A 26,981-nucleotide genomic window follows, 5' to 3' on the forward strand; every position below is an offset into this window, starting at 1 on the left:
CTGTCCAGTTAAGGTTCTAGGGATTGTGATTTGAGTATTTGAGTAACTCAGAACAGAGAGGGTTTTTTTTTTTTTTTTTTGGTTGCATTGGGTCTTCATTGCTGTGCACCGGCTTTCTGCAGGGAGCAGGGACTACTCTTCCTTGAGGTGTGCGGGCTTCTCATTGTGGTGGCTTCTCTTGTTGTGCAGCATGGGCTCTAGGCCCGCGGGCTCAGTACTTGTGGCTTGCAGGTTCTAGAGCGCAGGCTCAATAGCTGTAGCACGCAGGGCTTAGTTGCTCCGGGGCACTGTGGGATCTTCCGGGACTGGGCTCCAACCCGGGGCCGCTGCATTGGCAGGAGGATTCTTAACCACTGTGCTACCAGGGAAGTCCCCAGATAAGGGGATTTTTGACTCACAGGTTACCTACTGACTGAACCACTGAAGAGATGGAGACATGGCTCCCAAAGGCTCATATTTAGAGGTCAACTGGCTAAATCAAACTGAGAGCAGAAGAGAGAGATCTGGTTGTCAGACTTGCTTCAGACCGGCAGCCTGTTCCCGAGACTCAGTTTTCCCATCTGTAAAATGGAGACGATACCTGACTTATGTCTGTATAGTTTGCCAGTGAAGAAGTAGAGTGGTAAGAGGAGGGAAAAAACATATCTGGGGGTGCCATTTACCATCCCATAAAATACATTGAGTTTTACACTGAAAAAATAAAGCCGGCCTGCCTCTTGTTAATGAATTATAACACACAGGAGGGACAAAGCGTGCTTTGCTGGCAGCTGGAGTAACAAAAGTAACGAGGATAGGTTGGAACAGGACCTGCTCCTCCAGACTGGTTTTCCCACACAGATCTTCCAGGAGGGGCCCCCGACACCAGGCAGGAAGGGGAGCGGGGCTGCTCGGGCAGTTTTCCTCCCCAGGCAGGAGCGGGACCGGTTCTGGCGACGGCGGGGTTACTCGCAGTCAAAGGTGTAATCTGGGAGAGCCAATTCTGGCTGGAAGGAGGCGGGATGGCGGTGCTCGGCCCCGCCGCGGCGTTTTTTATCTCTCCCGCCTCCTCGGCGTTCCCGAGGGCTGTTGAGGCGCAGCCGCTCCCTAGCTGTCCCGGCCGCAGCCGGCCTAGAGCCCCGGGCTCTCCGCCAAGGTCGGGGCGCTCGCCGCCCTCGGTCCCGGGGTCCCCCCGGCGGAGATGGAGCCGGCGCCCGTGGGAGGAGCAGGGACACGCGCAATAAAGGGAAGGAGCGGAGGACAAAATGAGGAGGGAGAGGAAGAAGCTGCCTAATTCCCCTCAGTAAGTAGTTGCGCGCGTCAGCCGACTCTTGGCGCTGGTTATGCGCCCGAGATCCCCAAGCGTGGCTCACTGTTTCCTTTGGGGAGTGTCGCCTGGCATCCCTCTAGTCCTCCACCCGCAGGTGTGAGAGCGCCTACCACGTGGCCTACTGTACTATAGTAGGTTTTTAAATTTCCCCAACATCCCTAAGCGACAGGAACTGTTACCACCCGCGTACTGGGGACGAAGGAAAGGCCTTGGAGAAGCTGGGTGGCTTGCCGCGAGTTTTGCAGCTAGTGGCTGAGCGAGGACTCCGAGAGGGGTCTGAACGATCCTGACGCCCAGGCCACAGCCCGCAGCCCCTCCGCTCTGCCGGGTTATTGTCTGATCACGCCGTCTGCACCTGTCGCGGGCCTCGCTAGGCAGGAGCGCAGGAGGAAAGGGAGAAAAGAAGGATCACAGGGTGACCAGGTGGCTTTCCTCCATCCGTACCCTTGGCCCGGGGCGAGGAGAGATCATTTCGGGCGCGGGGATGGCTTTGCGCCTTGGAGAGGACAACCTTCCTTCTCCAGCGATCGCAAGCGCGGCGGGAACAGGGCTTTGGGGCAATGACCCTCCTGGGGCTGAAGGGGCGAGCGGAGAATCTAGGGTCCGGGAGTGGACACTAGGAAAAAGTGGGGTGGCGAGAGCGCGGCTGCCCGCGAAGCTGACTGGGGAGGAGACAAGGCGGCGCGTGCGGAGTGTCCACGCGGTGGGTGTGCGGCGCTTTCATTCATACTTTGGGGAGTCTTTGGTTCGGGCGTCAGCGAAGGTGTGACCAATCAGAGTCCGGGGACGGGAATAAATTATGCAAATCACCATCTGGCGATGGGTCAGATGACTCCAATACTTTAAAAAACTACCTCGCCCGGGAGCTCGCGGTGTGACAGTGGCGAGCCCTGGCTTCCCGGGCGAGCGGCACGGGTGAGGGCAGATCTGGCTCTGGTTGGAGCATCTTCGCACTCCCCTCACCACCCCGTGGCTCAGTTTAGCCAAGTTTTCATTTTCCATCTTCTCCACCTGCAGCTGTCTAAGGCCACCACTCTCTCTGATCGAGAGAAGCCTTCCCACTTCGAGTCTTACGGGCTCGGACTGCTGGAAACATCGTTCGAGAGGCGGCTTTTTTTTTTTTTTTTTTTGGTCTTTCTAAAAGTCCCGTTTTGGGGAAGGGGCTGTGGCCGGGAAGGATGAGAAACTCCGGTCTTCTGCTCTGCCTCTGGAGCGCTTACTGTTGCTTTGCCGCGGGAGGTCCCGCAACCCTTGGTCCAGAGGGTCGGCTGCAAGGTAACGTGTCCTTGTTTTTATTAACACCCCACAACTTCTTTTCTGTGCCAGTTCCCCTCTGTCTTGCCCACCCTTCTTCCTCGATCCTGCGACATTCTCCTTCCTTACCCCCTGCGCTGTCCATTTACTCCTCCTAATCAGCCTTGGAGATCACTTGTTCCTCGGCGCTTCTGACGAGGACATCCCCAGCCAGGCATCCAAGAGGCCGCAGGCTGCCGGTGCGCTCGCCAGCGCTCGCTCTCGCCCCACCCCCCTGTCGCTATATGGTTCTCCTCTCGGTGCTGTCCAGTCAGCAGAGTTGGCTGCCAGCAGCTATTTAACCTTGCCCTCCTCTTTGAACCTGGGGCTTTCGAGGCAAGAAGGTTGTTAGAGCTCTATCACCTGGTGCCCTTCCTTTTAATCTCGGCGTAGGTGTCTTGAAAGTTAAGGTATCAGGGTAGCTGGCTCTGGTTTGAGTAGTGCTTGCCAGGAGTACTAGGTGAGTCATTTGTGCAGAGAAGCTGCTGGGCTTATTCCCCAGGTTGCCGGCCTCCTCTTCCCGAAGTCTTTCCAGCCCTCGCTCTGCCTCTTGCTACCTCTCCTCCTCCTCCTCCTCGCAGCTGCCAGCTTTTCTTCTGAGTTCTGCGTGGCAGTCTTTTCTACTGGAGGAACTTGCCCTGGAGGAGCGAGGGTAGGGTCACCCAGCGGGAGTACCAAGTCAATTAGCTAAGCAGAGGAGAGCGGGGAACCTCTGAACCACACACTATTATTTCATCTTATACTATTCTGCTGAGGTTGGGTCCAATGATGTTGGTCCATGTGGCTTATGTGCATGCAGGAGGTTAATTGGAATGAATGGAGAAAACTTGTTTTATTTAACATGTTCCCAACTCTAGTGCAGTTGAACCAGGGTAGGTTGCATCTCTAGCTCCTCTCCTGTAAAATGCTAACATTCCTTCCAAAGTCTATGTTCTGTGATTCTGAGTATTTGGGGACCATTTCATTCATTCAAAAAAGTATTTATTTGCCAGGCATGCTTCTCGGAGTGAGGGATAGAGCAGTGAACAAAATGGGTGTAAACCCCTACCCCCATGGGTCTTACATTTCAGTGGTGGGAAAACAGCTAGTCAACTAATTAAAATATATAAATAGTGCTCAGTGTTATGGAAAAAAATAAAGCAGAGGAGGAAAGTACAGAGGGCTGGTGGGAGAAGGTGGTGCAGTGTTAGTCCGTGACCAGGCTTCCATCTCTGAGGGGCTGACCCCTGAGCAAGGAACTGAAGGAGGTAAGAGAATGAGCCTGAGGACATCCGGATGAAGGACGATCATGAAGTCCCAGAGGCTGAAGTGACTCAGGCTGGAAGTAGTAGAAATGAGCTAGAGAACTGTGGTGTCAGAGAGAGCCAGCTGCTAAGGTGAACCTTTTATGTCAGTTTGTGTGTTTATCCACAAGTCGGTGCCAGGAAGCCAGCAGACTCCCTTTCCTTTTTTCCTGGACTCGCCACCTGGTCTCTGTGAGTGGCTATCTGGGTGGAAATTGGGAGATATTGAATGAGTTATGTCCGTGGTTCAAATTTCTGTCAGTTGAGGCTTTTGTTCATGACTTTAATGACAAAGTTCTGCTCATGCATATTTAGTGGCATTTTCTGGAACCTTATCCTTTTTACATCTGGTGCATTGCTGTCCTCCCCCTTGTCCGCTTCACCAAACCTGTCCACCACTCTGGTCTCTCTTTCCATGACTCCATTTGTTTTTTAACTCTGGGATAAATGAAGCTCCTGGGATGGTCATTTGGTACCTTTTCACTTGATTTCTGGGTGACCGGACAGTTTGATTTTCTAATTTCCTAGCCTGTTATCAAGGGATGGTATCCTGGATGGTTGGAAGAATGCTAGATGAGGCTCATTTATGACTTTCTGAAATAGTGTGGTGATGACAGTACTTAGTGTTAAAAGGCCATAGGGACCATCAGTGACATGGGCTGTGTTTTGTAGTAGGGCCATCTCCTAGACGGCACTGTGTGTGTGCAGTGGAGCTGAAAAGAGAGGTTTTGCTGCTCTTATGAGCTTCTCCATGGCTTCAATAACTTATTTAATTTATTCAACAAACTAGAAGAATGTCTGGCACATGTCTGGTACTGCAAGGAGCACTGAGGATGCATGAGGTCTTTGGAGCAAGTGTTGAAATCGAGATGAGAGCATTAGGGAAGCCCATTGCATAAGAGGTCAACAGCTCCTTACCTCCAATTCCAAAATCCAAAATCTTTGAAAATTGAAAAATTTGTTTGGCGACTTGTTTGGCAGCAAGAACTGGCCTTACCTGACCTGAACTCTTACTCTTTTGGCAGCAAAAACTGACCTGAACGGACAAGAGGGTATTTAGAATCTTTTTTTTTTTTCCCCTCGAATGTGAGTAGTTATGTATTTCCCTGCAGAAATATTATTGGTGTGTTTGATGAATGGGAATGCCCCAGACCCTGCTGAGGGTGTTATATAATAATATATATAATAATATATTTTATATATATATTTATATATATATATATATATGCCATAATACCTTTCTAAAATCTGAGAATTTCTGAATTCTGAAACTCAACTGGTCCCAAGCATTTCAGGAAAAGAATTAAGGACCCATACTGTGAAACTAGTAACTTGAGGGAAGGAAAGAGAACTCGTTTGGATGGGGAAGAAGAAAGAAAAGCAAGAGAGACTTATTTCAGATTCACAGTAATTGATCCTAGTGACTAATTAATCCTCTTAAATATTGGTGAGATGTCCCTTTTATAACATCTTCGCAACTCTTCTGGGAGGTGAGGAGGAAACATTCAGCAGATGTAGAAACTGAAACCCAGTGGGGTTAAGTAATTTGCTCAAGAGTGAATTAGAACTAGACCCTAGATCTCTCAGGCCTGCTAGTTATACCCTTGCTCTGTTATTTCTCCCCAGATGGGCTCAACAAATCCAGGGTTGTACCAGCTGCTGCCAAACCCCCTGTGAGATTTAACCTCCGCACCTCTGAGGACCCAGAGCATGAAGGTTGCTACCTCTCCTTTGGCCACAACCAGCCCTTAGAAGACTGTGGCTTCAACATGACAGCCAAAACCTTTTTCATCATTCATGGATGGACGGTGAGCCTCTGGGGGAGGGAGCTCTACAGCTTTCCGGGAGATTTGGTTTCCTTTGTTTTGGTCAATTAGAAAGAATACTGGTGCTTCCAGATTCCACTCTCTCTCCCCCTCTTTTCTTGTGGGCTGCTTGTATTTCAGACAGCTGTGAAGAATGTAATGGGCACTTTGCTAAGGGGACAATCTGGACTCCAGCAGGGTGGTATTTAACACTGGCACACAGCGGGCTTTCAGAAAGTGGCTCTCCTGAGGGCAGCAGCCCAGCTCCACTGGCTCTTAAGGGGCCCTCTAATTACGCTTAATTACATTGGTCAACCACTGCGTCGCGGGGGCCATCCCTCCGTAAGAGCTGAGCTGAACTGAAGCAACTTGACTGACTCAGAGAGTCTGTGAGGAGGCAGCTGGCCTGGCTGGCTGGCCCTGGTTGGCATGGTGCCCTCCTGTTTGCATAGAGATGGCTCCGCTTAAAGGCACTGAGTCTTTATATGACCTAGCTGAGCAATTCACATTGAAAAGCCCATGACGAACTTCAACAAAAAAGGGCTTTAACACTCAGCCTCAGAAGCTTTTGACCAGCGAGGGATTTATTCATTCATCTAATGGCAGTCTGTAGGAAAATGGCACTATTAAGTGAGCAGGTTTCTGCCTGGGCTAATTGGGAGGGGGCATTCCCCCTCTTAATGATGGGAAATTCATATCCGTTACATGCTTTCTGGGTCTTTAGGTCTATCACCAACTGTTGGGGTCAGGCCTGGTGGGGGTGGGTGGTATGTAGGCACCTACCTACCTAATGTAATTGAAGGGATGATTAAGGGCCTGCCATCCATCCTCACCCCACAGCCTATGATTAGAATCATGCACTTGAACCTTTATAAGGCCCCCTGTCAAAATGCAAATACAAACTGCCTGCAACTTACAAATGGGTTGCATTCCAGAAAGTTCCTTTATAATCTGTTTGGAACTTGGAACAGCAGTTTCCCATAGAAGCAAGATTGTAAATGGCGTTAGGGTTCCCAGGCCAGGCACAGAATATCTGTTTATCTAATAATGTACTTGTGGATGGGTTTACAACTGGACCTAGTCACCATTTATACTTTGTTTCTGTGGGAAAGTGTGTTCTGAGTTCTAATTTGGGATTCCAGGGACAGATCTTCCCTACCCTGGGGTCAAGAGGGATGGCAGAGATGGCTTGTGGGAAGGGGTCACTTGTTAACTCTGCATTTGCCTAAGAGACAGAATCTCCCTGCATCTCTGAGAAAGAAACTAATTCTCCAGGGCAACCCTTCTCAGCTGCCTTTGAATGATGGACCAGGCCACTTACTTGCCTGATTGTGACAGGGACTTGGGCTAACCTCAGGCCAGCATCGCCACCAACTTATATCTCATAGGGGGCCTATTGGTCAGTGGGGCAGCAGCAGAGGACACCAGCTCTGACATCTTTGATGGGAAAAACTGGAGATGTCAAGCACAATGGAAGACAATCACCCATGTAGCAATCCTGCCTGTGGCTGGCCCGGCTCATGTGCAAGTGTTTGGTGCCTGGGTAGCCAATGTGAAGGTTCCGGAAGTGGCTGGGGAGAAGGTCATGGAACTGAATTCCATATCCATTAGGATTTCTGAAACCCAGAAGAAGAATTTTTTTAAAAGTCCTGTTTTCTCTGCAGATGAGCGGCATGTTTGAAAGCTGGCTGTACAAACTCGTGTCAGCCCTGCAGACAAGAGAGAAAGGAGCCAACGTCGTGGTGGTGGACTGGCTCCCGCTGGCTCACCAGCTTTACACAGACGCGGTCAATAATACAAGGGAGGTGGGACACAGCGTTGCCAGGATGCTCAACTGGTTGCAGGTAACGGGACCAAAGGGAGTCATCTCCATTTACGAGCAGGACCTTGAACCGGAACCCTTTTAAGAAATATAGGTCAGGGGCTTCCCTGGTGGCACAGTGGTTAAGAATCTGCCTGCCAATTCAGGGGACACAGGTTTGAGCCCTGGTCTGGGAAGATCCCACATGCCATGGAGCAATTAAGCCCGTGGGCCACAACTACTGAGCCTGCACTCTAGAGCCCGTGAGACACAACTACTGAAGCCCATGCGCCTAGAACCTGTGCTCCGCAACAAGAGAAGCCACCGCAATGAGAAGCCCGCGCACTGCAACGAAGTGTAGCCCCATCTCACCGCAACTAGAGAAAGCCCGCACACAAAGACCCAACAAAGCCAAAAATAAATAAAAATAAAATAATTAAATTTATTAAAAAAATCTTAGACTGTAAAAAAAAAAAAAAAGAAATACAGGTCAGACAGGTCAGTTACAGTGAACTTCAGGAGTCTGAGAATATCTTTGAGATTCCAATTTTTACGGAATTAAGTATTGCTTGAAATATTTGGAAGTTGGGACTTTTAGAAAGCTTTCTAATTATTGACACATTTCTGGATTTTTCCTTTTACCTTACTTGCGGGAAGAAAATTTGCCTTTCGGTTCATTAATTGCTGATGCCCTCAGAAGCCAGGACCAGCTTGTAATCTTAAATACGTACTGAAGTCTGCTCTGGCTTCTGAAGGGTGGCTGGGCTGAGGGTACGAAGGGTTGGTTCAAACCAATGTAGCTTAGTGCCTTGCATCAAATGTGGAAAACAGATCTTGAGGTCTTAAATTTACTTTTTATAGGTTCATGATTTACCTGAGATCAGTGGACGTAATGGGAGGCAGGGGTACACTGGCTAAGTGACCCTATTATCTGGGCAATTCCAGCCTGAGCTTCCTTTTAGAAGCCCATGGAATCTGAATAATTTTGGCAGAATTCTGGTCGGGATTCTTGAACAGTCCTCAGTCCTCTACCTGGGTTGTTTTGTCGAGCTTGATTCCTAAGCCATGGGGTCAAATCGCCACCTCCTCACCCCCACTGCTGAGTGCCCTGTCAGGGTCTGAAGCTTCAACTCTGGGGTCCCAGGCAGGTTTGGGATGAGGAGGTTGGCAGCTCGTGGGCCTAAGAGGGTGGGCAGGGAGTACCCTGCTGCAGGCTGTGGCTGGCACTTAATCTCCGGTGAGCCCGGTGGCTTTGAGCTCCACACTGCCACCCCCCACCCCCGCGTCTCCCCAACGTGATTGACTTGTTGAATTGTTGGTGGCCTGGGGACTCAGGACCCCGCTCTTCACTCACACGCCTCTGTGACTTCCTGCAGGGGAAGGAGGATTTTTCTCTCGGGGATGTTCACTTGATTGGCTACAGCCTTGGAGCTCACGTGGCCGGGTACGCTGGCAACTTCGTGAAAGGCACGGTGGGCAGAATCACGGGTAAGTGCTGCTCCCTTCACTCATGGCTGATCCTGGGGCTCCCTCAGCTGCTCTGCCCACCAGGCTTTCCTGAACCAGAGTACTCCCTAAGAGGCAGCAGGAGTGAGCCGTAGAGGGTTAGCCTTGGAAGAAACCTGGAGAACATCTAATCCAGGGCTTTTCAAATGTCCAAAAAGTCTCAGAGCCCTTTTTCAAATTGAACTTATGCAGGTCCCCAATGTATGAAACAGATAGAAGTTGTGTTCTGGTCAAAGCTGGGTATTTGCAAGTAATGTTAACCTTGTTATTTGAGCCTCCCCCTTCTCTGGAGGAATTTCCGGGTCCCAGAGCATCAGGGAGCACAGTTTGAAAACCAGGTCTAATGCAACAGGTGAGGAAACACCCAGGGGCAAAGAGCTAAGACCCAAGGGCAGAACTGGGGTGGAGCCCAGGCCTGCAAGCTTCTGATACTCACTTCTAGTCTCTGCCCATGATAATGCCAGGACCTCAAGGGAAAGGAATGAGAGATGAGTTGTGGTTTGAATTCTGCCTCTGGTTTCTATTTCATCCACTAACAGCCTCTTTCCCATGTTTAGTTGGCATATTTATTAGTGATAATTACCTGTTTAGAATGAGTGGTTAAATGTTGTCATTAAAGAGACCTTTCTGTCTGATATTGGTACCCAGGTAGTCGATAGAAATTTGAATTTTCCATCTTAGTGAGCTTTTTTTTTTTTAAGTGAAAGCGAGTTTATTTGGAGAGATACACGTTCCATAGGCAGAATTGGTGACCTTTTTTAAAAAAATTTTATTGAAGTGCAGTTGATTTATAATGTTTTGTTAATTTCTGCTATACAGCAAAGTGATTCAGTTATACATATATATATTCTTTTCATATTCTTTTCCATTGTGGTTTATCACGGGATATTGAATACAGTTCACTGTGCTATACAGTAGGACCTTGTTTTTATCCATCCTATATATAATAATTTGCAATTGCTAATCCCAAATTCCCAATCCTTCCCTCCCCCCCTTCCCCTTGGCAAATAATTGGTGACCTTTTGATATGACAGTTTGATTTAAATCATTGAATGATTGTGAAAAGTGGAAAGGATTCTGTTCCCCATTTGGGGGCCCTCTCAAAAAACATACTCTCCTCTAGGAGAAAATTAATGGCAAATTTTTTTTTTTTTTAAGATTATATATATATATTTTAATTTAATTACATGCGACTGAGTGAACTGATGAGGATGAGTATAATTTTTGTGACTTTCTGTCTGAATTTCAAAAAAAAAATCCCACAAGGACTCAGAGGCAAAGAATATACAAATCAATTTTCACTGCAAAGTAAAGGAGCTGTTACAGTGGAGGATTACTGGACTGAATGTCAATATTATGACATAGTATGAGTGTGTTTTAGGTTTGGTAATTGCAATCATTGTTGCTTTTGTTGTGGTCATCCATGTACAATGCTTGGTGTCAGTCTATTTATCTCTTGTAAAAATAAAATACACTGTGTGTGTGTGAAAAAAAAAGATTATATATGTATATTTTTAATTAATTAATTAATTAATTTTTGTCTGCCTTGGGTCTTCGTTGCTGCACGCGGGCTTTCTCTAGTTGAGGTGAGCGGGGGCTACTCTTCGTTGCGGTGCACGGGCTTCTCATTGCGGTGGCTTCTCTTGTTGCGGAGCACAGGCTCTAGGTGCGCGGGCTTCAGTAGTTGCAGCACGCGGGCTCAGTAGTTGTGGCTCATGGGCTCTAGAGTGCAGGCCCAGTAGTTGTGGCGCACGGGCTTGGTTGCTCTGCGGCACGTGGAATCTTCCCGGACCAGGGATCAAACCTGTGTCCCCTGCATTGACAGGCGGATTCTCAACCACTGTGCCACCAGAGAAGTCCCTAATGGCAAATTTGTTGCCCTGAATTTTTATCCTCCTGCTAGCATTCTTTTATTTGTTTTCCCTCCCAGCTTCTCCTCACCTCCAACATACTAAGGGCCTAACTGGCCACCCAGAAGGAAAGAGTTAATCATTTCCTTCCTGGCAATGTTTTCGTTTGAAAACAAGGTTCAGGTAGAAGGGAGTCCTTAGCTAGAGAATGATTCAGTAAAGGTAGAGTTTCTGGTTTCAGCAACAAGCCAGTGGGGCAGATTTAAAAATACATACATTTGTGAGGTTTAGTAGCCCTCCTTAAATCATTGTCCCTGGGCTTAAGTCTAATGAGCACACACACACACTCCTTTAGATGCAACTGTTTGATTCAGCATAGCTTGAGAGCTTTACTTTTGGTTATCAAGATGCGGGGCCTGAACTGTCTAATGCGCAATGTGGCCACACATGACTGCTCATTAACCCACTGCTGGAGCAAAGCCGTTGGGCCTCAAGCCCCTCAGGGTTCTATTGGCTGAGCACCTCCTCCTAGCCCCCAACAAGAGGCAAGATGTTGCAGAGCTGGGCCAGCTGTGCTCAAATTGCAGCACACACAAGGCCCCTGCCAGAGCACCAGGGCCAGTGTCCTTGGCAACAAAGACAAGCTGCAGATCCTCCCTCTCCCTCTTTCTAAATCTGAAATGAGATGGGGCTAGTAGGAGAGTTCCAGTTCTTTCCCCCTGCCCGTCTGGGTGGGAGCTGCTGAGATGTGGGCTTCGCCGGCAGAATGCTAATCAGTGCTCTGTGCTGTCTGCGTAGAGCATTGGGGCCTGCATGTCCTGAGCACAGCCCCTTCTCTGCTGCCTCTCTCTGTGGAGCAGGGGACCGGGGTGAACGTACAGGAAGGAGTGGCCTCTGTCCAGTTGCCAGGCAGCACCTCAGAGGGTATCTGGCTGACCTGACGCACGCTGCTGTGCATGTCTGATGGGAGAGGCCTGTGCTCTCTCCTCTCCCCTCAGACTTCCCATGGGTCTGGGAACCAGGTGGTCCTGACTGGTAAGAGGACCAGAGACTACAGCTTGTGCGGGACAGAGGCCAGTGATGCCGCTGTACAGAGGCCAGCAGGGGTCCTTAGCCTGGACCTGCAGGAGGTGCCTGAACCCGCAGGAGGTGCCTGAACCCCAGTCTTGCTTGGACCAGAGAGCTGTGGACTGAGGTTTGCTAAAGTTTTATCCTCTGAGGCTTCTGAGGGAATTCCGTGACATACTAGGGACGAGGTCATATATTTCTAATTGAACTTGTGTCTTGTTAGTTATAAATAAATAAGCAAGCAGATCTGTTCATTCATTCAAGAAGTATGAACGAAGTGTCCACCCTGCAGGCTGTGGGCTAGATGCTACCTAATGTCAAGTAGTCAGTGTGTGACAGGTATTTTATGCCATATGTAAGCCACATAGCATCCAGGCAAAAGGGTCCTTGGGCTTCATTTTACAGCTGGGGAAAATAGGACTCAGTATGTACTTTAATGATATCTCACACTCTGAGTAGCAGAGCTGGGATTCAAACCCAGGCCATCAGATTCCAGAGCCTGCACCTCACCACGGCGCAGTGCTGCCGCTCTCCCGCTGGGAGAGATGCAGTAGCTGTTACAGCGCAGCAGCCTCTGCCCTGCCAGGCCAGAAGGTGGAGGTTTTCCTGTGTGTATGCGTGTGCACAAGAGTGTGTGTGTGCGTGTGCATGCACGTGTATATTCCATTTGCTGGACAGAACACTCTGGGGGGAGTCTGACTGAATGGAAGAAGAGGTGGTTCTCCATCGTCTCTTTTTTTGGAGGGGATGCGGTCACCCTCCCATTCCCAGTTAAAAAGTAAATTGTGAAACTTTTCCCCAGAGTCGGTGGGCCCTAGCTATGTGTCAGGCGGGGTCAGTCTGGAGAGGTGAAGGCTCAGCCTGCCTGCCAGCCGGCCTTTCCAGAAGCCCCGTCAGCCGCTTGCATTCCTCCAGCCCAGCTTGGTTTCCATGGCACTGACTGTCTGGTGGAGACTTTTGTTCACCGATACAAGAGCCCCTCTCTTATTGGCTGCAAAGCAGAATGTTCCTCTTCTTTCTTTCTTTTTTTTTTCTCCAGAAGACATGGTGAGAGGCAGGGAGAGGCCACCTGTGTCAGTACTGTGTCCGTTCAGTCCCTAGAAAGAGTCATTGAGGGCTATTCCGGGAAGCCACTGTTTTTGTGCCATCTTTCTTTGTTTGGGGTCCTGGGCTAGAGATGAGACCCCAGGCAGCCTGGGCTCCCTTTCTGCCTCTGTCATTCATACATTTTTCTCAACTTCAGAGTTTTAATCATTACCAATTCTCACGAGTAGTGAGTTCCACAAGTTTACTGTCCACTCTGGACAACAGTTCTACCTTTTGTTTATCCTAAAATGACCCCCCTCAAGCCTCACGATGTGCTCCCTTGTTCCACTGCGCTGGGGTCTGGGAAACACTGTTCTATTACTCATCTCCTGCTTTCACAGCTCTGTTCCTGGTCATACCTCCTCCCTACCTTGGTGTTTCTAGGTCCAGGTTTCTCAACCTCAGCAACTATTCATATTTGGGGCCAGATAAGGCTTGTGTGGGAGCTGACCTGTGCATTGCAGGATGTTTTTCAGCGTCCCTGGCCTCTACTCCCTAGATGCTAGCAGCTTCTTTTCTCCCTCTTCCCCAATTGTGACAACCAAAAATGCCTCCAGACGTTGCCAAGTGTCCCCTTGGGAGCAAAATCCCTCCTAGTTGAGAACCACTGTTCTAGACTAAACAAACCCCCTTCCTCTGCTGCACATAATCTTTTCTTAACTTTCTCCAGGTCCTCTCTCTGTGTCTGTAGGGCTCTAGATTGGGATGAATCCGGCTCCCATAATTACTTAAGCTTGGTAATAGTAGCTAGTATTACTTTGACAAGCCCTTACTCCTTAATATCGCACAAGAACTGTATGAATCAAGACATTCAGATTTCGTGTTCGAAATGCTACCGAACCATGGAGAAGTTTTTCCAAAATCTGGTCCACAGACCACTTATTTTTAGGATCAGCTGGGGAATAAACCTCTATTTCTGGGCTCTACACCAGACCTACCAATCAGAATCTCTTGGGGGTCAGGGAATCTGCATTTTATGCTTTGCAAATTCTATTTTGAATGGTTTTACACTCATGTGGTTCCCAAACAATTATACAAGATGGTGAAAGTGTCTCTGTTGCTGCCACTATCTTTGCAGTTGCCTTCCCTGCCTTCTCCCCCGACACACATACACACAGGTGACCTGGGGCTTGTGCGTCCTCCCAGAGTTTTTCATAGCTACACGGTGGAATCCAAATTTGTAAGAAGCTCCCCAGAGACATTTGTGCTGTTTCAAATGTGAGAACCAGTGCTCTCTGCAGTGCTGTTTGTTTGTTTGATACAGAAAGTTTGCAGACAAAAGGTTTTCTCCTTGTGGCTGCAAAGGAGAGGAATTCTGGAGGCCTGAGATACGGCTGCTCAGTGTGCCTGGTGTACCCGCCTCTTGCCATTCCACTCCTGGGCCTGATTCATAACTAAAGGAAGGGGAAGTGTAAGTCCAAATACAAATAGCTCAGTTTGGGGAGACTGAGTCTTCCCTCTTGAAGATGTAGGTAGCTTAGTTATTCCGTCAAAATTCTGCTAAAATTAAGACTGTGGAGGGCTCCCAGTGGCAGAATAAATGGAATGAATGGCTTAGCTTCAGCCAGCCCAAGTTCTTTCTAGAACTGCTTCAGTTCTTTTTTTTTTTTAAATTAATTAATTTAATTTATTTATTTTTGGCTGCATTGGGTCTTCGTTGCTGCGTGCGGGCTTTCTCTAGTTTTGCGAGCGGGGGCTGCTCTTCATTGCGGTGCGCAGGCTTCTCATTGCGGTGGCTTCTCTTGTTTCGGAGCACAGGCTCTAGGCGCGTGGGCTTCAGTAGTTGCGGTGCACAGGCTCGGTAGTTGTGGAACGTGGGCTCTAGAGCGCAGGCTCAGTAGTTGTGGCGCACGGGCTTAGTTGCTCTGTGGCACGTGGGATCTTCTCAGCCCAGGGGTCGAACTCGTGTTCCTTGCACTCGCAGGCGGATTCTTAACCACTGCGCCACCAGGGAAGCCTCTAGAACTGCTGCAGTTCTGACAGTGCGCGGTTCCTCAGATCCACGTGTCAGTTGAACCTCGTGGCCAGTTTACTGAGTCAGCTGAGTTGTCAGGACAGGTGAAGGCGTCAGGAGAAAGCATACGTTCCTCTGCAGCAGGCACCATACCCTTTAGGATTCCCAGGGTGGGGATGTCTTCATTTTACACTCGCCGACTTAGCTATCCATCAGGACTCGCTGCCTTAGCGCACCTGACACAGCTGGTCTTGGCTCCCCCTTCTGCTGTAGGTTTGGATCCTGCTGGGCCCATGTTTGAAGGGGTTGACATCCACAAGAGGCTGTCCCCTGACGATGCAGACTTCGTGGATGTCCTGCACACCTACACGCGCTCCTTTGGCTTGAGCATCGGGATTCAGATGCCCGTGGGTCACATTGACATCTACCCCAACGGAGGTGACTTCCAGCCGGGCTGTGGACTCAACGATGTCTTGGGGTCAATTGCATATGGAAGTGAGTTCCTTATTTTTTGTTTTGACTCAGTTATAGCGTCTCCTCCTAAATCAGCCAGAGCTGTTAGTGCTCCCGACAGCACCCATTTCATTATTCCCACTACCTCCCAGTGGCCCTTCAACACTGTTCATTCCACAGTTCATCATCCTGCAAGCCTATTAACAGCCTTCCCGTGGTCTCTGCTCTGCTTTCTTGTGCTTTGAGGTCACAGTTATTATTGATTAATTTCTTTTTATAACAAAAGGAATACATATTTGTTGGGAAAATAATCAAGCATTACAAAATTGCCTAAAGCAAGAAGTAAAAGTACCCCCTCATCTCCCACACCTACTCCTACTTTCACTCTCCAGATGTAGCCAATATGAACATGTTGTGTGTATCCTTCCACTCTTATTGCTTTGCAAATTTATTTGTGTGTGTGTGTGTGTGTGTGTGTGATATTTTTCAAAATCACATTGTTCTGCAACTTTGCTTTTTCAGTCCTAATATATATTATGGGCATTCTTAGACATCAGAGTACACATATCTACTTACATTATTCTTGTAAAAGGCTGTATAATATTCTTTAGCATGGATGTACTATAATTTAATTTTTTGTAACATTTTAAAGAAGTAAAATCAAGATTCTTCCTCCATTCACTTATAATCTGTCTTCCTGAATGCCTAAGCCTATTCCCAGCAGTCTTGGTCTGAAGTGAGTTTGCTGCTGAAACTGTTGTGCTTGGTTTCTCGTTTGCTCACCGCCTTGCATCCCGGCAGCATTTCTAAGTCTTGGCCCCAGTTGGCTCTCTCCACTGTGATGCTCTGCTCTTGGGATGTCCACTCTGTCACTCAGTCTTAAGTTGCCCTCTTCCAAGGTGATAACATCCAAGGAGCCCCTGCGGGGCTTGGGGGTTCATGCAAGGGGAGTTCAGCCCTGCCTCAGGGGGATCAGATGATGGCATTTCTTAAGGCTGGTGATGTTAATGCGGAAGGGGAAGGGGAGCTTTGCCAAATTTTTCTTAAGTTCCAAGGATTTACTGGAACTATTGGCTTTAGCCTCTGGTTACAAGAAATAATGATTACTACGGGTCAAAAAAATCCAAATTATACTCCTAACTTTGCAACAAACTGACTCTGTGACCCTGAGCAAATGACTTCACCTCTAAGGGCATTTGGGTCCATAATCTACAACTGAAAGTATTGGACTAGAATGAGGTTGGCAAACATTTTCTTTCCTTTTTCTTTTTAAGGTTTTTTTAAAAAATAAATTTATGTATTTTGTTTATTTATTTTTGGCTGTTTTGGGTCTTCGTTGCTGCTCTTGTGAGCTTTCTCTAGTTGCAGCACGCAGGCTCGGTAGTTGTGGCGCGCTGGCTCTAGAGCACAGGCTCAGTAATTGTGGCGCATGGGCTCTGTTGATCCGTGGCATGTGGGATCTTCCCGGACCAGGGATCGAACCCGTGTCCCCTGCATTTGCAGGCGGATTCTCAACCACTGCGCCACCAGGGAAGCCTGGCAAACATTTTCTTAAAGAGTCAGCTAGTAAATATTTCCAGCTTTGCAAGCCATACAGTCTCTGTTTCAACAACTCCACTCTGCTACCGTAGCGTGGAGGCAGCCGGAGACAACAGGTAAATGAATGTGTGTGGCTATGTTCCAATAAAACTTTACTAAAATGGGGCCAGCCTGCAAGGTGCAGTTTGCTGAGCCCTGGACTAGATGATGTTTAGCATCTGATCCATTTCCAGCATTTTGTGACCGCACGACTCTGTCGGGACTTAGTGACTCTTACTGCACAACTGGTCTCCATTACCCTGTTTAGTGCCTGTCCGATGCACTCTCTTGCTCTTTATCGCTTCATGTATATCAGTGCTGTCTTCCCACCCGGAGGGCGAGCAGTTCGGTGGCAGGACTGGCTTTCAGTTCTAAAGACAGCATATCACTGGGCATGCATTAAGGATGACACAAACAAGCTTACTAACAGCGACATGAAAAGCAGTTATTTCTGATGAAGTGTACAGTACTTACTGATGGAGTGGGCGGATCACCGAGAAGCAGCTCACCTTGATGGTCTCCATCTCTCTCTCCCCCAGCAATTGCAGAGGTGGTGAGATGCGAGCACGAGCGGGCAGTACACCTCTTTGTCGACTCCCTGGTGAATCAGGACAAGCCGAGCTTCGCATTCCAGTGCACGGACTCCAACCGCTTCAAAAAGGGGATCTGCCTCAGTTGCCGGAAGAACCGTTGTAATAGCATTGGCTACAATGCCAAGAAAATGAGGAACAAGAGGAACAGCAAAATGTACCTAAAAACCCGGGCAGGCATGCCTTTCAGAGGTAACCTTCATCCAAACCTGCATTGCCCTGGGGAAGGACATTTTTCCTCCTTCTAAATACCACATTGTAGACGGGCACATTCCTGCAGTTAAATCAAATAACTGCACAACACATTAAACTGTGTATGCCCTAGGAAAGTAAATCTTTAAAAATAAATGATGGGGACTCCTTTTGTGATGTGAATCATCACTCTATGATCACAATATCGCTATCTTAAATATCTATCTTGCATTTAGCTTTTCAAAGCTGTTTCATATTTATTTTCTCATTTGATCATCAAAATAATCTGTGATAGGACTAACAGGGGATCAAAATGATATCTCGCATTTTTATAGCATGTTATAAAACCGTAAGGTTTTGTGGGTATTGTGGATGGAAGTTGAGGCTCAAGAAGTTAATACCTTGGTCCTTAATTCAAGGTCACACAGCTAGAAAGTGTCTAGGTCAACATCCCCCAAAGGTCCCCCAACCCCCAAGTTCAGGGCTCCTTCTTCTATACTGCAGTGACCTCTTAGGCCATTGGACAGAATGAGATCAAAGGGAGTTTAGAGGCTGGGCTGGACCAAAAAGATGAGAGTCCCTAAAAACTCACTGTGCTGGGTGACTCAGTTTGGGTCAGGGTGCCCTAAGATGACAAGCAAGGCTCACAAATGTCTTTGTTCTGCTGTCTCTGCAGTTTACCATTATCAGATGAAAATCCATGTCTTCAGCTACAAGAACATGGGAGAAATCGAGCCCACCTTTTATGTCACCCTTTATGGCACCAATGCAGACTCCCAGATTCTGCCTTTGGAAATGTAAGTCATGGGTTTCCTTTGCTGAGTTCAGGACAGAGAACGAGTTGGTTTGAGAAGGAGAGAGAGCGCAGGAGCTCTCTGTGTGCCAGGTGAACAAGTGCAGGGGAGCTAGTCTGCGTGCCAGGGAGGAGCTGGGTGGTTCCTCTCCTGCTTCACGCTCTCCACCTAGCCCTTGACTCAGAACGTTTCTGGGAGGGCAGCTCCTGGGATGAATCAGCAGCGTGAGAATCTGCTGGATCAGCTGGGCAGAAACTACTGTTTCATTTCAGAGAACGCCTGATTCCTGAGGCTTTAGGATCATCCCTGGCATGTTTCTAATTATCTGTGGGAGGGGCACACAGCGATCTGTATACATTGAGCACTTGTAAGGTGCAAAGCGCCACACTGAGTAATGCTGGGCTTGCAAAGTAAAGTAACAGAGTAAAGTAACGTCATCAGAATACTCGCTCTCAGGGCTGTGGGTCTAGCAGGAGGAACAGGCTTGTACGCACACACTCATGCACACAGATGTGGTGAGACAGGCTCTCCCAAGTGCCACGTGAGAGGGACAGGCAGGAGGGGCTGGGAGTTCCGAGGGAGACGGATGCCTGTGGGCTGAGAGGAAGAGGCACTGTTGAGTGGGGATGTGGCTTCTTTGCGCTTTCTCATTTCTGTTCTTTCCTGGTCTTGTCCCCCCACCCCCAGGAAGTAGCATAAATGGGGAGATGCTCAGGAATGGTTTGGGGTGCCGTGGGCAACATTATCTCTCTGCCCGTGTGGAGCACAGCTGAGTTTTCATCCCGGCCCTGCTGGTGGGACGTGGAGGACATAGGGGGGACCTCTTGTGCATTTCTCTCCAATCCGAGTGGGGCAGGTGCTGCCACTGCGTCTACCTCCACGGTGCTGCAGTTTTCCAGGTGGTGGGGGGACTGAGACCAGCTTCCCTCTCCCCTTGCAGAGTGGAGCAGATCGGGCTGAACGCCACCAACACCTTCCTGGTCTACACCGAAGAGGACTTGGGAGACCTCCTGAAGATCAAACTCACCTGGGAGAGGACTTCTCAGTCCTGGTACAACCTGTGGAAAGAGCTTCGCAGCTACCTGTCTCAGCCCCGCAGGTCCGAGCAAGAGCTGAATATCAGACGCATTCGGGTCAAGTCCGGGGAAACCCAGAGGAAGTAAGTGCCTCATGACCCTTTCTGTGTTCTGTGTCCATGGTCAGCAGAAGGCGTGTGTCTCTGCAGCGTCCTTTCCTTTGCTAAGCGTACACCTTCCATCTTTCCATATCCAGAGTACGTGGGCAAAACCGCAAACCCTTTGCGAGGAAAACTGAATTCCAGATCAAGGCCTCTGTCAACTGTTGTGCAGCTTGTGCCCTGATCACAGGCCCTGGGCTGAGAGGGGTGGGCAAGCGGGGGCTGGAATCCAGCCCTTGTTGCATTTGCCAAGCCCTGTGCTGGCCCGGAGGAAGGGGGCTTCTCCTGGACAGGGCTCTTTAGGAGTGCTGCCTTGTTAATTTGTTTGCTCTGGGGTCCGTGCAACCAAAAGCCTTTGCTTGCTCCTGTCCAGAGCAAACCGGACTATCCAGTTTAGGGAGCCTGCATGGATGAGGTCTGTGGGAGTCCTGGCTTCCCTTGCATCCAATTTTCAGAGCATTATACCTCTCCTTGGGAGGCTCTGACTCAAGGACATGGGTGGGGCGCTAACGTCAAGTAACAGAGATTCCTCTGTGCCATGCCAGCTGGCAGTTTCCCCACGTCTGTTAACCAAGCCCAACACGAAAAATCCACCCCTAAATCAGCCACTAAAACGTGCCTTGACTCTTGGAGCAGCTTCTAAGTGGGAGCCAGGAAGCCCGGAAGACCTTTGTCAAGAGAGGAGGGTTTCCTTGGCCAAATCCTTCAGCAGACCTCCGGGAGGTCACTGCCAGCCTTGGAATGGTGGGAAGAAGCCTCCACCCTCTTTCTGTCTCTTCTGGCATTTTCTCCATTACAGTCCTTCATGCATCTCGTTTCCATCCACCACTTAGGGTGCAGCTTGGCCATGCAGGGGGTGGAGGCTTAGGTTCCTTGTCTGAGTGATTCTGGTCTAAAGATCTGTGCACTGGTGTGTATGTGGCAGGGGTGGGTGCCAGCTGAGGGGAGCTGTTAGCATGAAGGCTGTGGTCTAGATAATTGCGTGTCTTTTTTGTTCTCTCGGTGCTTATAAGTGCAGCCTGTACCAGAAAGATGTGTGGTAGCAGAAAGATGATCATTTTTATAAAATATTTCAAATTTAATAAACCACTGAGACTTAATAAATGTAAACCATTTTCATATTGGTTTCAGATATAAGATTTTAAACAGTAAAACATTACAGATAAAGCTGAAACCCCCTTGTGCCCCTCCCCTGTCCGACTCCTCCCCTTTCAAACCAAATGTACTGATCTTCCAACATTAACTAATGTTAGTGTGTTTTCCTCTTCATGATTTTTATACTTTCACTACTTCTGTTTGTATCCATAAACAACCTATAGAATTGTTTTGGTTGCTTCTGAAGTTTACATGAGTGGACATATTCCTTTAAAAGTTGTTTTTCTCAATTCAACATAGTTTATGAGATTTATCCAATGCATACAGATCTGGTCTATTCACATTCAACTCCTGTATGTAACCTGCCATTGCGCAAACAGTAGTTTCACCATTGTTCTGCTGAATATTTAAGTTGTTGCTACTTTTTTGCAGTTACAAATAGTGCCGAGATGAACATCCTGGGACATTTTCCTTGTGTACGTGTGTGAGGGCTTCTTTGGGACATGTTGAATCACTGGGTTATAGTATATGTATTCTCCACCTGGACTGGATATTATTAAATCCCTCTCCAAAGTGGTTGGACCAATTTTTAATCTTATCCACACAGTAAGAGCTTCCTATTCCCCTCCTCCTCACCTACCTTTGGTGGACATTCTTGCTATTCCGTTGAGTATGAATTGGTCCCCGACTGTTGTTTTCATTTGTATTTCCTGATTGTGAGTGTTGCGGGTGTTTATGGGCTGTTTGGGCTTCCTGGCGAAGGCTCTGAAAGCTGTTCGGAATGTGGCTTTTGTCCTGCTGGTAAACGTCACGGTCAGGTGTCCCACATGTCTATTGGTCATGAGGTCATGCTGTCCACACACCACTGAGGCTGGGGCAGCCCACATGGTTGGGCTGTAAGTTACAGTTGAAACGGTTATTAGACCACTGATTCTTCCTGTGATCTTGGTTGTCTACTTCTTGAATCTTTGATGTTAACTCACAGCCGAGTTCCAGTTACGCTTGTCAATGGGTATTTCTGGACACCATGCTGGAGGGACCTGGAGTTCCTCCGTTCAAGGAGTTTATAGTGCACCATGGATGCAAGAATCCACAAGCTATTCAAGGCAGGATATAATGTGTCAAAATTAGCTAAAGCTTTCATTATTAACTCCATGTCATAAGAAGTAATGACAATAACAAAAGCAACATTTATATAAGGATGTGCCTATTTATTAAATTGGAAGGTCAATGGAGGGTTAGATTAATAAGGTCTCGGGCAATCAGGGAGGCTTCAGAGAGGATATGCCTTGGTAGGCAGGCAGGCTTTTGGATAGACAGAAGGAAGAAGGTGGAAGGGGTGTGATTAAAGTCTGCATGAGCTGAATCATGGGAGACATCAAAGTGAGACACTTAGTGTGCTTGTAGCAGCAGTGGGGAGTTCTGAAGGGTCTTGAGTCAGGGGTCACATGATAAAAACTTCTCTTTTCTCCTTATTCCATCTGCCTCAGGTCCAGAAAGCACCATATGGCTGATGCACAGCCATGTACCTACCCCTAGAGTTTTGGCTACATCGGTGGTTTCTTTTTCCTCCTAGATTGACTTTTTGTGCAGAAGATCTTGAGAACACCCGCATATCCCCTGGCCAAGAGCTCTGGTTTCACAAGTGTCGGGATGGCTGGAGAATGAAAAATGAAACCAGGTAAGCAGGACATTCTCAGAGGTTCATGCAATGCATGTTGATGGGTCCCCTAGTGTAGGCTGGAGATGCGTCTGGCACTTAGGGCATAGAAGTCAACAAAAACAGATAAAAGTCCCTTCCTTTATGAAGATGACCTTCTGCTGGAAGGAGATAGACAAATCAGTGTGATAGGATGTTGGATGGTGTGAATGTCCCTTTGCCTCTTGCTCTGCTTCATCCTGTAGGTGTCACAGCCGTGGTCCTGCTGGAATGAGGTCTTTCAGTGACTAAGTCCCCAAGCTTGGTACCCATGTCCTCATCTTAGATGGAACTTCTCTGTAGTGACTGGGGCCGTGGGAAGTTCCAGGGCTCCCAGCTTCCTTCTGGGCACCAGGTTGGAGTGGGGAGTTGGGTGGGAGGTAAGGGAGAAGCACAAGGCATAGCCCCCCTTTAAGGTTTTTTGGAACCCAGGTTGGTGTGAGTGGATATTAGTGGGCGACTCTCCCCCTTTTTGAGAAGCAGGAATGCTCATGTGCTCTTGCTTCAGTGTCCTCCTTGCCCCGTGCAAGTCTCATTATCTCAGAATTGAGGAAGGATGATCTCGTGGTATGAGGCAGTGGGTGCATCCAAAAGGGGACTCCGTCACACACCCTCTGAGTCTAAATGCCTGCTGAGGAGGAGGGAGATGGCCCCCACCAGCCCCTACCCCTGGTTCCACCAGAGGTACTAGATGATAATGCTGCTGCCTTACACCGAGCACGGAGTGTGCGCCCACCCTGTGTTAGTGCCTTCCATACATCATCTCATTTACTTTGATCATCAAGCTCATGGTGCTGGTGTCGTAACCCTGTGAACAGTTGGGGAACCCGAGACTCAGGGAGGTTTGGTCACTCTCTCCAGGTCCCCCACTTGGTGATGGCAGAGTAAGGATTTGAAGCAGGTTGGTTTACTCTAAAGCCTGTGCTCTTTCTCACGCATGGAGGTTCCACTTGCGCAGATAAGTCACCTCTCCTCAATCTGGGTATCAATTATCAAGCAGCCTTGCCCATGCTGGGATCCCCTGTGATTAACTGTCTGCCAACCCGGAGGGCCGGGCTACTCTGTCTCCTGTTCAGGAGCATCAACGTGACCACAAGCTCGGTGATCACAGGACTTGTGGGATTCTGAAAACTGCCCGTCTAATTAAGTGACTCAGTCTAGTCTGGATATGATTTTCTGCTATAGTAATAATTTTAATTCTCTTTTTTAAAAAAATTTTTTTTTAAGTACATTTTTTTTCTTAATTAATTAATTAATTAATTAATTTTTGGCTGTGTTGGGTCTTCGCTTCTGTGCGAGGGCTTTCTCTAGTTGTGGCAAGTGGGGGCCACTCTTCATCACGGTGCGCGGGCCTCTCACTATCGCGGCCTCTCTTATTGCGGAGCACAGGCTCCAGACGCGCAGGCTCAGTAGTTGTGGCACACGGCCCCAGTCGCTCCGCGGCATGTGGGATCTTCCCAGACCAGGGCTCGAACCCGTGTCCTCTGCATTGGCAGGCGGATTCTCAACCACTGCGCCACCAGGGAAGCCCCTAATTTTAATTCTTTATGTTTGTATTCAAATTTATACCTTTCCAAGTGCTTCCACATGTATTAACTTCATTGATCCTCAGAACAGCCATGTAAATTGGACACACCCAGGAAGGATTGCTATTCTAATTGTTATTCTTATATACTTCTTTTCTGCTCCAGAACTTTGTAACAGTTGAGAACATTATACTTCGCCTCAGAATACCTCTTTGAGAAAACAAGTTCTTTCCTTTGCCCTCAAAGGAACAGAAAACAATAGGAGCCCGAGTAATAAATTAACACCAAGAAGTGGTGAATCCCTGGACATATATTACACCTTCAGTACTCTCTCTCCTGCCATGGAGACCGTTCACCTGTTCACAGAGAAGGAGACTGAGGTTCCAAGAGGCTCAATAGTGCGTTAGTGTAGCTGAGACTAGAATCAAGATGTCCTGACTTTGCCTTGCCCCCTTCCTGCCATACTGCAGGCTCTCTTGTGTTTCTAGATCAAAGCAAAGGAGCACTTTATAGTTCTTCCCGAAGTTGTGTTTGTGTGTGTGTGTGCTTGTGTGCACATGTGCGTGCTGTGGGTGAGTATTCTGCTAAATATGCAGATGTCAACACTACAGTGTATGGAACTGGGAACCCAGAGCAGGCTCCGGTGTGGTGTTTCTCAAAGTGAATCTGTGGCTTGTTGGGGGAGGGGGAGGAAGGAGCATTCAGGACTTTCTCCATTTGTTCTGAAGGGAAGCAAATAAAAGAGGCTGATAGGTAGGGAAGAAAGCTTGGTCTTGTGGTAAACAGAGTTGCATGTTTGCAAAGCCAGCTAATGAACACCACTCCCACGTGGTTCCTTTCAGTCCAACCCTGGAGCATCCTTGAAGGTGCCTGCAAGTCCCCCCACTCCCTGATTTCCAAGCACATGGAGGAACGTTACTGCTGAGGACCCACCTGATGGAAAGACCCTTCTTGGCCTTGACCCTGGAGCAATGGGAGGAGCCCGCTTGCTGGGCCCAGCACCGTGCCTCCTGTGATGGCTGGGACTTTTCTCCAGAGGAGACCACATACTGCTGTTCCCGCTGCTGCTCTAGGATAGCTCTAACTCCAGATCTGTGTGCAAACAGCCGATGCCCTGGCCTCTATGCACACCGGGCTGGTTTCTCAGTGACTGGATGAGCTTGTGCTTCACCCAACAAGGAACACAGGCTCTGAGTGACTCTGCATGGAAGGCTGTCAGCTGCCTGACCTGACTTGAGTCATAATGAGGGGTCTTGCTGCTGGGAGCTGACTCGTGTCAGGATGGCAGACCTGGGACCTTGTTCACCGGGGGAGGGAGAGTAGATCTGGGGAGGTGTGGAGAACCCTCGCTCTTGGGGTTCGATGGGTAACTGGTAATGTGGACTGGTTACATTTTATTCGGTCCTGCTCCCCAACTCCTTCTCTAAAGCACACATCATTGTCTTTCTTATTTTTCCATTGCTCATTTTTTGATTGGACAAATGTTTATTAAGCACTGAAACTTAATTATCACGTGGCAGTAGATACCTTAGTAAATCTTTGCAGACCATCTTCTCATTTGAAACCTAATGGCGTTGGGATGTCTAGGCTCCCTTAGATGATTCATGAATATGCACGTGATATGAAAGGCATGAGAGGCACTGGGAGGGCTACAGGATGTAAGAGTTGGGGACCTGAGGCTTTAAGTGATTTCTACCTATTTCTTCTTAGTTAAAGTGCATTTCCCTTAAGAGTTATATTTTTGATCACCAGCAGAGTGGCAAGCGGAGTGTTATACGTGTTAGGGACAGAATGGTGCCAATTGCTGAATATGATTGGCAAAATCTCTCCTGTGTAGGAAGCTGGAAGCTATTACATATGTTACACATGTCTGTTCATATAGAAACCAGCACCTGTCACACACAGCTGGTGCCAAGATTGAATTAATGCCATGCTTTTTCCTTGAAATATCTTCTTCCAATACCAGTGCCCTTTCTGTGCCGAACTTCTTCAAAAAGCCCCTAATTCTAGATCTTGGTTTGAATTAATATACATGATATCTGAGGAACCCTTTTATAATTTTCAAAAGATTTGAACATGCATCACTTAATTAGAGACTCACAACAGGAGGTGAGCAGGGCAGTTACTATTATCTCTATTTTACAAAACCGAAGCTTAGTGAGGTTCAGCACGGGCCTAGAATTATATACCAAGTTGGTAGAGGAACCAGGTGAGGACCTAGACTTCCTGGAGGCAATGCCCATGGTATGCTCATCTCCGCAACTTCATCAGGACTCATATAGCCACTTCCCACCAATATGCCCCAGATGTAACAAACAAGGAATTTTTTTCAGAGCCATCCATGAAACCCGAAACTCTTTTATTAATATATAACTGGGAGAACAACTGGGCCAGGGGTTGGGATTTTTATGGATGAGATTGATTTGGAAGGAGATGTGATGTCAAGTGGGAAAGGGGGAGAGCAATTTTCTCTGTACTTAGGTTTTTAAAGGACATTGTTTTCATCTCTATTGTGCCAAAGTTGTGTCATCGTTCTGTGCCAAACCTCTGAAGACATAACCGGTCAAATACATTAATTCAAGGTATTTTCTCAATCCAATTGTGTGCCTTTTCTGTTGCTTCTGTGATTGCATTCTAGCCAAAGTAGAGCTTGTATTATTGACTGTGCATCCTGGTTACTTCTGCTTTTGTAATGGAAGCCTTGGGAATCGAATCCTCAGTGGGTCCTGTATTTATACATTTGGCTTGAAGCCTTATTTGTATATAATGATGCTTTTTTAAATGCTTAGAATACTATTTATTTCTCAAGTGTATATAATGTATAAAAATAAATATATGGTTAGTTTTTACTTTATGATTAACCAATTTCAAGATTAAAAATTTTAATAGTAAAATAATAAAATTCTACAAAATTCTTCATGGTCT

The 26,981-nt window shown here is 47.9% G+C and overlaps 1 protein-coding gene across 3 annotated transcripts; it reads left to right on the plus strand.

The window, feature by feature from the left end:
• The first annotated feature begins 1,205 nt into the window (after positions 1–1,205).
• Positions 1,206–26,981, plus strand: LIPG (lipase G, endothelial type). Of its 3 annotated transcripts, none has more exons than XM_036823076.1 (10): positions 1,206–1,279; positions 5,509–5,690; positions 7,352–7,531; positions 8,865–8,976; positions 15,226–15,447; positions 17,523–17,765; positions 18,442–18,562; positions 19,500–19,718; positions 22,408–22,512; positions 24,899–26,972. In XM_036823076.1, exons 2-10 carry the CDS (start codon positions 5,652–5,654, stop codon positions 24,918–24,920), a joined length of 1,263 nt encoding a protein of 420 aa, XP_036678971.1. In that variant the 5' UTR covers positions 1,206–1,279; positions 5,509–5,651; the 3' UTR covers positions 24,921–26,972. The 3 variants fall into 3 exon arrangements, with proteins under 3 accessions (XP_036678971.1, XP_036678970.1, XP_036678969.1); XM_036823074.1 differs by lacking the exon at positions 1,206–1,279 and adding an exon at positions 2,156–2,581 and having other exon boundaries at positions 24,899–26,981; XM_036823075.1 differs by lacking the exons at positions 1,206–1,279; positions 24,899–26,972 and adding an exon at positions 2,153–2,581 and having other exon boundaries at positions 22,322–22,455.

This window comes from Balaenoptera musculus, chromosome 14 (genome assembly GCF_009873245.2).
Source record: "Balaenoptera musculus isolate JJ_BM4_2016_0621 chromosome 14, mBalMus1.pri.v3, whole genome shotgun sequence".
In the NCBI taxonomy this organism is placed as follows: Eukaryota; Metazoa; Chordata; class Mammalia; order Artiodactyla; family Balaenopteridae; genus Balaenoptera; species Balaenoptera musculus.